Genomic DNA, 14,795 nt, shown 5'->3' with positions numbered 1-14,795 from the left:
TTTTATTTTAAAATACATATTTAAAAAAAAATATCCTCATATTTACATCCTATACTTACCATTACTGACCACTAAGCAGTTGGGAAATGGTAGAAACTCATTTTCACTCTTGACGTCTCCATTTCCAGAACAGCTTGGGTGATGCCACACAACTTATTTCTCCTACGTTTAAAATGAAAATAAAGCAGACAGTCGTGAATATTATGATACTTTTACACCCTGGTGGATGCTGAGGCTGGGAACACCACTGCCCCGTGTAAGAACCCACGTCACATGGCTAGAACCGCTCAGCTCCGCACTTAGGACAGGTCAACTGAAGAGGGAAAGGAAGTGTGGAGCTGCTCTTTCTGCTCCAGAAAGCCGGGTGGAGGGCTGGCTGAATCAGGAGCCTGCTGTGGAGATGGGATGTGAGGAGGGATACCATGAACCCTCCTTTGTCCCTGAAAAGTAACAGCTTTATCCAAATACCGCTACACTTAGCAGAAGGGCTCACCTGGAAGCTGGACATGGGCTGAAAGTAACAATATCTGGATTTGGTTCAAAGGAAATCTTATCCGGTGAGAGAAAAACAAAGTTCAGAACTTCACTTAACAGTTGATTGGGTAAAAAGACCTGGAGTTTCTGTTACGTAAGCTCAGCTCTGTGTGTGAGCTGCCAACAGTCAGATGGACAGTGGGTTAATGAAAGTGGGGCCTGGTAGACCACTTGTTCCTGGAATGAAGGAGGGAATATATGCCTCTGGGTAAATACCCTGCCATCTGCTTAAAATAACCACCACTAGGGGGGAAAAAATAAAACAAAATAAAATGCCACCACGAGGTTAAAGCAGTCCTTCCAGAAAAGTCTGCTAAATTCCTAGGCTTGAGCTAGGTGCAGTTCAGTTGTTTCTCTAAAACATGGTGTCGAAAATTAGTTGTTAAGAGGTCCCTGGTTCATATCCATGTGCCCTATGCCCCCTCAAAAAGACAAAAAAAAAAAAAAAAAAAAAAAAAAGATTGTTAGTCAGATTAGCCAGCAGCAGATAGAAAGGAATGAAGGCCTAACCTAAGAAGGGGTGTTGAGGTCAGGAGAGGAGAAACCATTCTGGAAGCTTAAGCCCTTTGAGGTGCTGACACCTGACTTGTACCCCAGAGGAAGCTCTAGAATTGGCCCTGACATCAGGCCACCTCATGAGGATGGTAACCTGGCCGTTGAGACAGTGACAGTCCTGCACTAGGCAGATATGCCCCTTCCCTCAGCTCACCTGAGTTACCTGCAACCTGAGTCAGGGAAAGGAAACCTACATTATCAGATGCTAACATTCATGTCTCTCATTAAGATCCCCACCATCCCCCAAAAAAGGCATGAATTTTTTCTTTTTTAAAGATTATTTATTTATTTATTTATTTGACAGATGGAGATCACAAGCAGGCAGAGAGGCAGGCAGAGAGAGAGGAGGAAGCAGGCTCCCTGCTAAGCAGAGAACTCGATGCGGGGCTTGAACCCAGGACACTGGGATCATGACCTGAGCTGAAGGCAGAGGCCCAAACCACTGAGCCACCCAGGCGCCCCAGGCATGAAATTTCTTAATAGTAAGGGACCACATTTTGTGCAACGTGGCAAGTTGCAAGGGAGGTGGGCCATTCCGACTCTAGAATGCTGGGCTCCTCTCTGGGTCTTAGATTTTTGGCCTAGATAATCACTGATGTTTCTGTGACAGACATGTTCAGGGCCTTTGCTGCATAATTTGGGGGTGCCCGGAAGCGTGTTAGTACATTTATCATCCCCTCAGTCCTAATGGTGTGGTATACCTTTTATAAGAAAGGAAAGCTCAGACAAGTTACAGAATTTGCCCAGGTGTGGTGGCCTTGAAAATGAGCCCCTCAGAACTCGAAACGATGGGAGCATATCTGACTGCTACTGTGGGTCCAGCTGCTAAGCCCTAAAATCCATTAGTGCCGCCACAGCAGGAAACCTTCTTCCCGAGGCTTGCTCTAGCCAGTGACTGACAACAGCAGGGATACTGAGGCAGGCCCACTTCTAGGGGAGGCTCACTCCTCTGACAGGCAACAGGAGCTTGAGTCTCCATGGCCTTAGCCAAACCTTTTTTTTTTTTAAAAGCTTCATTGGGATGCCTGGGTGGCTCAGTAGGTTGGGCTGCTGCCTTGGGCTCAGGTCATGATCCCGGCGTCCTGGGATCGAGTCCCTCATCAGGCTCTCTGCTCAGCGGGGAGCCTGCTTCCTCCTCTCTCTGCTTGCCTCCCTGCCTGCTTGTGATCTCTCTCTCTGTCAAATAAATAAATAAAATCTTAAAAAAAAAAAAAAAAAAAGAGTGAAAATGAGTTTCTACCGTTTCCCAATTGCTTAGCGGTTAGTAATGGAAAGTATAGGATGTAAATATGAGGATTTAAAAAAAAATATGTATTTTAAAATAAAAATTAAATGAAATGCTAATGTCACTTTCCTTTAAAAGGATCGCTGTTTCTTTCCCTGTAAATTGGAATAACAATACTTATTTCATAACGTTGTTTAAAAATTAAGCAATAGGGGCGCCTGGGTGGCTCAGTGGGTTAAAGCCTCTGCCTTTGGCTCAGGTCATGATCCCAGGGTCCTGGGATCGAGCCCTAACATGGGGCTTTCTGCTTGGGAGGGAGCCTGCTCCCCCCTCCCCACCGCCTGATTCTCTGCCTACTTGTGATCTCTGTCAAATGAATAAATAAAATCTTTTAAAAAAATAAAAATTAAGCAATAGATCAGGAAGGGACTTTGTAAACTCTAAAGGGAGAAATAGAAGCAATTGTTACCAACACAGTGAAGCTGACTCATCAAAAGACAAGGACACAAAAATGTCCGCTTCCAGAATTTCACTTGACAGCCAAGTGGAGACGGGAAATGAGTACTGTGGAAGAGAAAAAAATAGCGTTGAGTTTCTTAGTAATATGGAGGTTCCTTCCAACCCAGGACCTCTGTCATCTACTGTTGGAGCACCAGGCTCCATGACAACAGCAAGCTTCTACCTAGGGATCCAGTCCTCCTGGGATCTAGTCAAATCTCTTTGCTGTTCAGCTAGAAAACATTTTCAGCCTTTCCAATCTAATCCCAGAACCATGATTTATGGCAACAGAAATTCCTGAACTAAACAGAACAAAGACACTGAGGCAAGAGGCCAGAACTGTGCTGAGCAAGAACCCTGAGTCCATGCTTGCCCAGGGCTGCTGTTGCTGTCCCAGGGCTTCCAAAGATTAAGAGAAATAAAAGGATAAGTCTTCTCTATAACTTCCTTCCTCCCACATTATGGTTTTTCTGGATTCAAAGAAAATACCAAGGAAGCCAGTGGGCAAAGGGAGTCTGGGAAGTGTAGTTTCCGAGATTAGGCCCTTTGGAACTGAGCGCAAACAAATAACCAGTATAGGCAAGCTCTTATGAAGCAAATACACAGCTTCCCTTTAAGCAAGAGTAGAACAGAATTGCTGGTTAAATCCCTCACCTATTCAAATGTTTACTTGAGATCCAGAGCCCATCCAGTGTAATTCAGACCCAGTACTGCATGAAATATAGAGATCCACCAGGCTGAGAATGAACCACTTTCCCAAGAGGCAGACATGCCCTTGCCTCTGGCAGTCAAACAAATAAGACACCGGGAGCTGGTACACATGGCCAATGCTTTATTTTCATATTAACATTAACACAAACATTAAAACAAAGAACTTGAACAGAGATCCCACTGCCCTATTTGTCAAAGCAAGTACAAGGATATATACATCGACAAGATATTTTGAGTCTGCTTAACTCCAAACCCTCAAATGGGAGAAATACCTTAGAGACAGGGGTGAGGGGACATGCAGAGGCAGAGCCTGGTGCTGACAGGAGCCCGGAGCCTGGGTCCCACAGTTAGAATCTCCTCCGTGCTGAGGGGGCCTGGGGAAGGGTGGCTGGGGCGGGGGAGGCAAAGTCTTTTCCTTGGGAGCAAGCAGTTGAAGTTACAAATTTGTTTCTGAAGCATTCTAATTTACTGGAGGAATGCAAGAACTGGCAAGACCTGAGAATCACCCAATCTCCGTGGTAATAAGTCCCTTGGTTCCTATGCTTGGCCGGGAGCAGGGCAGTGGGGCGGGGTGGGGTGCGGTGGGGTGGGGTGCAATCAGCATCGGCTGAGTATACTTCCAGCCCTAGTCAAATCCTAACCCTGCTCCAGGTCTGTCCCTGCCAAAGACAAAGGCTGCCAGGGCCTGCCCAACTGCATCCTCTCTGGGAATCTGCTGAAACCAGGTATTCTGCTTTTCAGTTCGAATCCCTTCCTGCTGCTGATGCTCTAGGCCCAAGCAGTCCTTCTGAATCATCAACAAATTGAAAGGAGTATCTCCTCTGAGAAAAAGGGGCTCTTTCCCAGGCTCTGCAAACTGGCTTTTTTGTAAGATGTACTAAAATAGAAGGAGGCCACTCTTTAAAAGGCACAACTAGAACTGGGAACGCTGGGGAAATCTACTGCAATAACCCCTTGCTGGTGAGAAATGCTGGAAACAGCTCAGGACTTGTCAGGTCAGAACTGTTTTAAAATAAAAATAATAATATTTCCAGAACACTTAATGTCAGAAAGTCACACTGCTGGCCATCCTGCTTCTAAGAACAGAGTCCGGGCCACCCAGGCCCGAGGCACATTCTGTCGTGGACTGTGGTTCAGCAGTGCAGCCTTAGGCAGAGCAGGCACGAACCGAACCTTCTACTGGAGAGAAGAGAGCTCGCCATGCTGGACAACCCACGGCCGGAGCGAAAGCTGGTGGGCTTCTCCCTGCAATACACACAGGTCTCCAACCACTATTACCTTCCTGAGAGTAACTGTTCTTCTAACAACTTTTTTTAAAGGTTAGGAAGGGAGGCCTATCAGGGGAAGTTGAAGCCAAATACCAGTTTCACGTGAGGAAGGCTTTTCCTGGGAACTCTAAACACGCCCAAGAAAAGCCCCCCCCACTCTGAGAGCTTGGCTTTATTCGGATAAGAATGCTTTCAAAATGGAAAAGACAAGCCTTTCTTCTGTTTTCACCAGTGGTCTGAGGAGCTTCTCTTTTGTAAGCCTCTCTCAGTTGGCCCTTTGGTCTGGATCTTACCAGGAGATTCAAGTAAGTGTCTTTTCCTAGTGAGGGAAAAGGAGTGGTTTTCAGAGCACTGGCTCATCTACAACCAAGCTTGAAATCCCATGCTAGCTAGAAAAAAAATGAGGCTTGCCCACTGCTCAAACTGGTCTTCCTTCCTTGGCTCCCACAATGTGAACTTAACACGCTCAGCGTTAGGAAGGGGCCAACAGCTCATCAGCCGCCTCATCCGCTGGGCTTGTCAATATCCCAGCCCCGCACACCTGGAATGTTCTGGTGCTGCCACAAAGCAGACCAGATGCGCTCTACCAGACATTTCTGTGGGGTGAGACTACTGAGAGGCTGTCAACACTCAAGGTCAGAAGTAGATCAAATCCTTCAGCAGTTGTACAGTGCCCTCTTGTGTTCGACTTAAGACTCTACTGCATCCATGCGACGTGAAGACGGTTAGGCCCTTCTGGGATAGAAGCAGTTGCCCCCAAGTCACAGAGCTCAAGTGACAAGACTGCTTAGGTGGGGTCACATCCTTCAGAAAATGCTTGGTGTACACTCATATCCTAAATGACTGCTTGGAGGATATTCTCTGAGGTCCAGCAGAATGTCTGATCAGAAATAGAGTTTCTCAACAGATTCCTGAAGAATTTTAACCCAAGACATGAATAACGTAGATGGGAGTACCAGTCACTTACTCTTGTGATGGACACTGCAAATACAGTCTGTAGTGTTTCAGTGACCCGGAGTTGTCCAGTCACATCAACCCAAAGGAATCACGATCTCAGAAGTTCTAGGCCACAGACAGTAAGCAGGGACCTTGCTCAAGGCTGCCAGCAAACATTTAATGTAAACCAGCAGCAGGCCTGCCAATTTCCAGACACAGTCACTCCCACCTATAGACGTGGACCATCTTCTCGGTTAAGGTAGCCAAGTAGCTGTTGTGGTTCACCTCAAATGGGCAGATGTCCAAGACAGGCTGATCAGCTGGCAGTTCCTGCAGCAATGAGCCACTGCCAGCATCCCATAGCTACAGAAGGACAGAGAGGAGGGTCAGAAGTCATTCAGTTCAGCTAGGGGACCTGCTTGCTTGATCATCAGACAACTTTGTGGGGTTTTTTAAAAAAAGATTTTATTTATTTATTTATTGGGGGGTGAGGGTGAATAGAGAGGGAGAGTTAAGAGGGAGAAGCAGGCTCACTGCTCAGAAGGGAGCCTGATGTGGGGCTTGATCCCAGGGCCCTGGGATCATGACCCGAGCTGAAGGCAGAGGCTTAACTGCCTGAGCCACAAGGCGCCCTTTTGTTAAGTTTTTATTTAAACTCCAGTTAGTTAACATACACTGGAATATTAGCTTCTGGTGTTCAACCAAGTGATTCAACAGTTCCGTACAACACCAGGAGCTCATCACAAGTGCCTTCCTTAAGGCACTGGACAAGTTTGAAAGAGCTGCAGAAAGGGCACTGCCTGGGGAGCAAAACAGACTGTCCCTAACCTTCACATAGCCAGGATACACAACATAGTTTAGGTGTGGCCTCTGCTACCTTCATAAGCAATTAAGTCTTCCTGTGAGTGAACCTGAAAAGCCTGTATTCAGCCCCTTCCACCAAGCTCTTTCGTCAAGGGACAGAAGACTCAGTAAGACAAAAAAGTCCTTGATTCTGCCTTCATGAAATCTTCTAACCAGTGCTTTCCTTTCCTCTTCACAAACTTTTTATCATGAAAATATTTTAATAGTAAGAAGTAGGGTAGTACAACGAACTGCCTATCACCCAGATTATCAACTTTTTACCATATCTGCTTTACTAATTCTATTTTGATTTTTTTCTTCTTACTTCATGTCATTTTACCCTTACTCTATAGTGGTGCTACCTAATATGGTGACCACTAGCCACATAAGGCTATTTAAATTAAAATTAAATAAAAATTTAAAAATTAAGTTCTTCATTCACACTAATCACATTTCAAGTGCTTATGTGGCTGGTGCAACTCTACTGGTTAGCCACACTTCAAAGCTTGATTAGATTTAGGTTCAAGGGCATCTCACTGAAGGTGCCATGTGCTTCATACTGTCTTACATTAAGAGGCAAATTTTTTCTTGTAAACCCACTTAAAGCGATGTTAAGGCTGATCAATGCGTCCAGATCATGACAGACTGACCCTCCATTGTACAATTCCCCATCAACCATTCATTTGTTGGTTTCACCCTGAATTCATGAAACTGTTGCCTGAATCAATTATTCTATCTATCTATTTATTTTAAAACATTTTATTTATTCATTCGACAGAGAGAGAGGGAGAAGCAGACTCCCCAGTGAGCAGGGAGCCCGAGGTATGGCTTGATCCCAGGACCCTGAGATTGTGACCTAAGCAGAAAGCAGATGTTTAACTGACTGAGCCCCTGAGCCTCCCAGGCACCCCTGAATCAATTATTTTATAGGGGTTTCAGTAGTTCCTTTTTTTTTTTTCTTTTTAAGATTCACAAGATGGCCCACAGGATACTCAGCTCACATAAAAATGAATGAGGTGAAGCTACAGATACTGAAATGGAAAGAAATCCAAGCTAGGTAGTTAAATGAGAGAGGAGCAAATTACAGAACAGGATGTAAAGTGTGACTTGTTGGCTTTTTGCTCTACATACTTCAGTATAAAAAAAAATAATAGGCTCACCAAGGCAGAATTTGATGCTTCATCCCCAGTAGACACCAGGATGCTGCCATCATTTCCTGGGTTTTGGAAAATGGCACTTTTGGTCAGTAGTTTGCAAGTGGGTCCCCCGAGGAACGTTTGTACAGGATGGCAGGAACAGACCGGCTCTCCAGCATCATCCAGCTTGTAGGACATCTCCATCAACACACTTCGTAAAGTGTTGTGATTTTTATCTACAGGACAGAGAACCAATCTGGCTTCATGAGGATGACCCAAAGAAATGAAGGAAGTACCTCAGCTGCTTACACACCCCCCAAGTGTGAGAGCCACAATTCATCAAGCTGTTAAGAACAGCAACAAAGTGGGGCGCCTGGGTGGCTCAGTGGGTTAAAGCCTCTGCCTTCAGCTCAGGTCATGATCCCACGGTCCTGGGATCGAGCCCCACATCGGGCTCTCTGCTCAGCGGGGAGCCTGCTTCCTCCTCTCTCTCTCTGCCTGCCTCTCTGCCTACTTGTGATCTCTGTCAAATAAATATATAAAATCTTAAAAAAAAAAAAAACCAGCAACAAAGCAACTGTAATAGCAAGAACAAAATGAAACAGAGCACAAGTGAAATTCAGTACCCCAGGCTAAGATAAAGCAAGTTATCTACAACAGATTTTTTTTTTCAAGATTTTATTTATTTATTTGACAGACAGAGATCACAAGTAGGCAGAGAGGCAGGCAAAGAGAGAGGGAAGCAAGCTCCCCACCGAGCAGAGCCTGATGCAGGGCTCGATCCCAGGGCCCTGGGATCATGACCTGAGCCGAAGGCAGAGGTTTTAACCCACTGAGCCACCCAGGCGCCCCTCTACATCAGATTTTTGCCTATAAGGGCAACAATTTTGAGCGTAAGCTATCTTTTTTAGTGAAATCACGGTGTTCTGCCAGACCCCGGCTCAGGTTTTTATCTTCCTTAAGGGCAAGCAGAAGAAGATATGGAACTGCACGGAGGGTGGCTCACTGGCCTCAATTCCAGGCCTCCTCATTCCAGTACTGCCTAAGTCACAGAGGCCCCTCAAGGACCACCTGGAAGAACCCGCAGACAAGTGAGAAGCAGAGGCAGGCTCCAAAGAGCAATGTGGGGCCACCAGCCCCCATGTAGTAGCACAAACCATTAGTCTGAGTGGGGCTTCCCAGTGCCACCTGAAGGGTAGGGCAAGACCTCCTGTCCTCCCCTGAACTGATCTACTCCCAGACAAACCACAGGTGGTCCCACATGGACATCCCAACACTCACCAGGCCTGTAGGTCACAAGACAATGCCGGGTGCTGCTCTCTGTCTGAAAGTCTACGCAACCCCCTGGCTCCATGGGCAGCACATGAGGCCAATGAGAAAAGCCCATTCTGAGCTCCCAGAAGGAAGCATTCTCCAAGGTTCCAGCCAACACCCCACCATATGGAAATGCAGCTGAGGCAGCTCTGGGTATGTATGACAGGGATACCAGCGGGCATCTGAAGGGGAAGAAATGAAACCATGTTTCACATTCCAGTACCTGTACTGCTCCAGACCCCACTGCCAGGAGCCCAAGCATAGTCCTACCTCTATAGAAGAGGTTAAAGACCTTCCGTGGGTCACTGTCCTTTGACATTTGATAAAAACTAGCAACCCCCTCTGTAGAAACAAAAGTATACCTATAATCTCTGCAGCCAATTTCAGAGGAGATATCACACGTTTGAAAAACAGTGTAAAAAAAAAAAGGAACAAAAAAAGGACTAGGAAATTTAATAGTACAAGATCACAAATACAAGGAAGAAGAAAGACTGAGTGGTGTTGAAGTTTCCAGTAAGGGGGTTGGCCACATACACGAGTAAAGTCCGAAAGGAAATCCAGCTTACAAATCGGATAAAGCTTCCACGCTGGATTGGACAGACCCTTCAATTCAAATACTGCCTGAAGCAACTGCCTTTTTTTTAAAATTTAAGGCATCTCTCCGCCTAACGTGGAGTTCGAACTCGTGACCCTGAGATCAAGAGTCATACGTTCTTCCAACGAAGCCAGCCAGGGGCCCCTGAAGCAACTACATTTTAATTCAAAAACAAGACTGTTTCTTTAGAAATTTTCTAAATCTCTGTCTGCAAGCACATGACCAGAACTGTGTGCCAAGAATTCTCTCAGAAGTATCAGCCGGCTGACTCTGTTCCGATGAACTTTGTTTCTGCTGCACTTGCCGAGGCGGTCACTTTGCCTGCTTTCTTTCACTGCCCTGTCACAGTGAAGCAAACGGAGGCAGCAGTGAGCACTCCATACAAATACTTTCCTGGCTGTTTGCTCTATTTTATTTATTGCCTGCTCTGCCTGCATCTGTTGACATCAAGGGCAGGCCCCATGTCAGCCGGGAGTTCACATCTGTCACCTTCAGGCCCACAGACCACATACCGGAAGCACGAGTCTGCCCCACCCCGATGAGGATGCCAGAGTGCTGACCTAGGTTCAGGAACCATTACTCTCTCACTGCTATGGTGATATCTTTCTGTTTAGATAGATCCTTATGCCCCCTTTTTAATATATGTTCACACTGGAAATGGAAATTCTCTTTTAAGATACTTCTCATTTTGGTCTAGGTCAGATTCCACTTCTCGTTTTGAGAATTTTATGCCTTCAGCAGTGTATTACGCCCAAATGGGACCCAACACATTCTGCAGAGTCACAGTGGTGTTGCCACCACTCACCCTCAGAACCCCGGCTGACTCTGAAAACCAGCGAACTCTGTAATGGGATTATAAAGGATTTGTTGTCGTAACATGGCATCTTCAGACCAACTTGGTCTAGCTGGAGGTTAGGGAAATTTTCAATCATTTTTTTCCAGGCCCACCCATTACTGATCTCTTCCTGTGCGCCTGACATGTGGCTATTAAAGCAAGTCTCTGTAACGGGCCAAGAACTGTAACCAAGATCACACAGTTCCTACGCATTGGAGCCGGGTCTGGAACACAGATCTGACTTCATTTTGCCACACTGGGTGATGAGTGACTGTATGAACCTGGCTATACTTGGTGTCAGGGCTTTCTACCATGCAGAAATAGCATGAACACACAGAAAGGCTCTTACTGAGTCTTAAACGAGAATGCATCACTGCACAGAGAGAATTGTCCTCCGTGAGGAATTCTGAACAAACATCAAATATTGTCAAAAGACAGGACTCATATGACGGTCCAAGAGAAAGTTGCTACCTACAGGGAAAACCTAAGTGGTCCCCTACCTGGCTTTCTGAGGTACTAACTCCTCGATATGACAGCTCGTGTTTCGAAGGTCATACACCAGGATCGAACCATTGACCAGTCCAGCATAGATGTGATTGCTTTCATCAAGACACCAGCAGCAGCTCCAGACAGGGCGTCCAGCATTGTAAGTCTGGACTACTGTGTTTGTCTCCAGGCTGTGGAGATACAAGACTTTTACAACAATGTATTAAGAAAATCAAATATATAACAAAGATGTAAAGATGATCATTTCCGTGATAATCTTTTAAGAACACACCCACACACCCAAACTATTTGGGATTCCCAATTTCCTGCAGGGACTGCCCACATAACCCCTTTCAATTCCAAAATATTTGTTTTGAGGGACACAGGCTTTCCTCTTGAAATGGAAGGAAAATAAAAGAATAAATTAAAGAGATATTTAAACAGTACATTCCCTGTTCTACCCCAATTCTCTGCAATTATCTATTACATAGGTAATCAATATTCAAGGCTGAAAAATTAGAATATACCTATGAGAGAAACAAAAACTAACACTCCAACCAACTGGCTCTTCTTTCACCTATTTTTTTTTTTAACACAACTAGGAAAAAATATTTTATATATACGTATAAAACATAATGCTACGTTGAGTTTCAGGGCTAATTAAGCCGAAGCATTCTTGAAAAATCAAAGGCTTATCAGGCCTGATGGTGATATCATGATGTCCCTCAGATTTAGCCGTGGAACAGGAAGCCAACTATCAGACGTCTGATCAGAACTACTTTCTAAAGATGAAGGCCCTGAGACCCGTTCAGATCGGGTTCACAGCAATCGCAGGGCATGTGAAAGATAAAATGAAGTTAACCGAGGGTTACTGATAAGAGAAGTCAGGGCGGGACGCCTGGGTGGCTCAGTTGGTTAGGCAGCTGCCTTCGGCTCAGGTCATGATCCCAGCGTCCTGGGATCGAGTCCCACATCGGGCTCCTTGCTCGGCGGGGAGCCTGCTTCTCCCTCTGCCTCTGCCTGCCATTCTGTCTGCCTGTGCTCGCTCTCTCCCCCTCTCTCTCTCTGATAAATAAATAAAATCTTAAAAAAAAAAAAAAAAAAAAAAAAAAAGAGAGAAGTCAGGGCACCCCAGGAGAATGAGTTCCTGGAGAGCATTTTTGTTCCATAGGATGATCCTGGAAATAGACCAGCAATAAGCAGGTCCAAGATGGTCCGGCAACTCCACGGTGCCCAGTACGACAGCTTCCTGCATACTGTCATTCGACCATCGAGGGTGTTCCTCTCATCTGTCTAGCTTAAGATGTATTTTGTAACACAGATAATTAAAAAAAAAAAAAAAACCAAAAACAAAAAAACGGGGCATTGCCATACTGTTGTGGAGCCTGTCTTATCTACTTTGAAAAGCAATACATTTTAAATTCAATGAACTGGATTTCAGAAGACAATCACACACACACACACACACACACACACGGAGCTAAGGCCATCCTAACACGGATATTAATTTCTACACTGTTCAATGCTAACCAGACCAGGCCCCAACCTCCTCCCTGAAGCACCCACCTGGTCAGTTTAACAGTGTTGTCTAGGGATGCTGAGAGCAGTAAGCCTTTGGACCTACTGCTGAAAGCCAGTCCACGGATCTGTTTGCCATGCATGGCAATGTACTGACTGCTTTTCATGTTGGCAGTACTCAACATCTTAACACCAAAGCCTGCCAAAGACAAGAGAGCATGAAATCACTGGAAGTCAATTTAAGGCAAAGCAAACCACCTTTTCAAGGAGCTCTTTTGTTCAGCTTTCCTGGCATATAAATCCCTGGAAAACAGCCAGTCAGACAAAGAAAATAAAAATTCCCCAGGGTGATAATTATTTTAAAAAGTATATTCCACTCCAAATGTCCAACCACAGGTAAACAGATAAACCACTATATACACATATACACAGAATATACTAGCCAACAAAACAAGGACATAAACTACTGATAAATACAATATGGACAAATCTCTGTACCTTTATGCTGAAAGAAGCCAGACAAAAAAGCTAATACTGTATGAGTACAGTTATGTAAAATTCTAGAAAATGCAAACTGATATATATTGAGAAAGTAGATGAGTGGTTGCCTGGGTATGAGGAGAGGAGGGAGGAGCAGATAGGAGATGGATTATAAAGGGCATGAGAAAACTCTGGCGGAAAAGATGGGTTCATTATCTCGATTGTGAGGATGGTTTCAGGGCTGTACACATATATCAAAATTCATCCAACTATACTTTCAATATGTGCAATTTAGTGTATGTCAGTCAAATTTCAATAAAGCTATTAATATAGATGTCCACAGAGAGTGAAGATGAAGAAAAAGTGAACCATAAAGAATGAAGACGGGTGATTTCTGTGTCAGGTGGTCAAGATATACTATATTTGTCTGAATGGAATAAAAACAGATTACACTTCAAGTATTCTAATCAATTTGCATCATTTCAGAAGAAGAAAAAAAAATCCCCCACCAAAATTTGTCCTTTTTAATTTATTGATACTCTGTTCTAGTCCTAGACTCTTGACAATATATAATTATCTATTATTATCCAAGTTATCCATAAACAGAATTTCTCAAATCCTAGAATCAAGACACCCTTGAGTCACACTTTAGCTTCTCTGGGGAAACAAGTGGGAAAAGTTCATTGTGTTTTCTCCTGAAACAGAATCAGGAGAGCCAGAAGACAAAGAGGGAAACTACAGGCTTTAAATCAACAGGGAACACGAATACTGGCCTAATTCATGATCAAGGGAAACAGAGAAATTAGCACCAACAGGCTCTCAAGAGCTGGCTGTGCTGTGTGGGATAGATGCATTAAGGAAAAAGGAACATATCACCCCCATTCCATTGCTGGGGGAACAATTCAAATAAATAAATATTTTCCCAGTTGTAGGGAAGGCTTTTATGATAAATACTTTATTAAAGATGTGGATGGGCTACAAACGTTATAAATAATCCTTTTATGTTCCCCTTAACTGAAGCTACTCTCAACTCCCAGCTATCAGTGAACAGAAAAATATGCAATAATAGAGGAATGCTACTTCTAATCCTATATTTACCTAAGTTTAGGGGGACACAGTTGTGAAGCTTTTGTATGAAACTTGTTAAGTGGGTAAACAGGAAATCAGGTTGAAGCAAAAGGACCTGACAGCTGGGAGAAATCACATGCTAAAACTTGTGCAAAGAAACATCTACTACAATTAGGAATGATTTAAGTGGGCATGTGAGGAGATTTGGTTTTCAACATTAAGGTTTCAACATTTAAAACCTAAAATTGGGGCGCCTGGGTGGCTCAGAGGGTTAAAGCCTCTGCCTTCGGCTCAGGTCATGATCCCAGGGTCCTGGGATCGAGCCCCGCATCGGACTCTCTGCTCGGTGGGGAGCCTGCTTCCTCCTCTCTCTCTCTGCCTGCTTCTCTGCCTACTTGTGATCTCTATCAAATAAATAAATAAAATCCTTAAAAATAAATAAATAAATAAATAAAAATAATAAAACCTAAAATTAAGCTTTTAAAAAAAGCACAAAATATGAGACTATTTAACATTTACTATATTATTATCAATATTAATCAATGTATTTCCAAATTCTTTTATTCAAAATTTATCTGTTTGACTACTACTGAAAATAAGTATTAAATCTTGTTTCAACTTGAATTAGTCCTAGGGATAGTTTTTTTTAATTTTGTTTTAAGATTTATTTATTTATTTTAGAGAGACGGCAGGAACAAGCAAGGGGCAGAGTAGAGGGATAGGGAGAGAAACTCAAGCAGATTCCCTGCTAAGCACAGAGTCCAATTAGGGGCTGGATCCCATGACCCTGAGA

At 44.2% G+C, this 14,795-nt stretch overlaps 1 protein-coding gene across 1 annotated transcript in view; it reads right to left on the bottom strand.

Annotated features, from left to right (window-relative positions):
• Window positions 1-3,622: 3,622 nt before the first annotated feature.
• RFWD3 (ring finger and WD repeat domain 3) overlaps window positions 3,623-14,795 on the bottom strand; it is a 48,129-nt gene continuing 36,956 nt past the window's right edge. The window contains exons 9-13 of the mRNA XM_059151993.1: window positions 12,503-12,653; window positions 10,951-11,127; window positions 8,988-9,202; window positions 7,731-7,942; window positions 3,623-6,090 (exon numbers count right to left, since the gene is read on the bottom strand). Of these exons, the coding sequence (XP_059007976.1) occupies window positions 5,947-6,090; window positions 7,731-7,942; window positions 8,988-9,202; window positions 10,951-11,127; window positions 12,503-12,653 (899 nt within the window). The 3' untranslated portion in view covers window positions 3,623-5,946. The remainder of the gene's footprint in view (window positions 6,091-7,730; window positions 7,943-8,987; window positions 9,203-10,950; window positions 11,128-12,502; window positions 12,654-14,795) is intronic.

The sequence above is a fragment of the Mustela lutreola genome, chromosome 16 (assembly GCF_030435805.1).
Source record: "Mustela lutreola isolate mMusLut2 chromosome 16, mMusLut2.pri, whole genome shotgun sequence".
Classification (NCBI taxonomy): domain Eukaryota; kingdom Metazoa; phylum Chordata; class Mammalia; order Carnivora; family Mustelidae; genus Mustela; species Mustela lutreola.
Note: the sequence above shows the minus strand (reverse complement) of the source record. Positions and strands in the feature narration are given on the sequence as shown.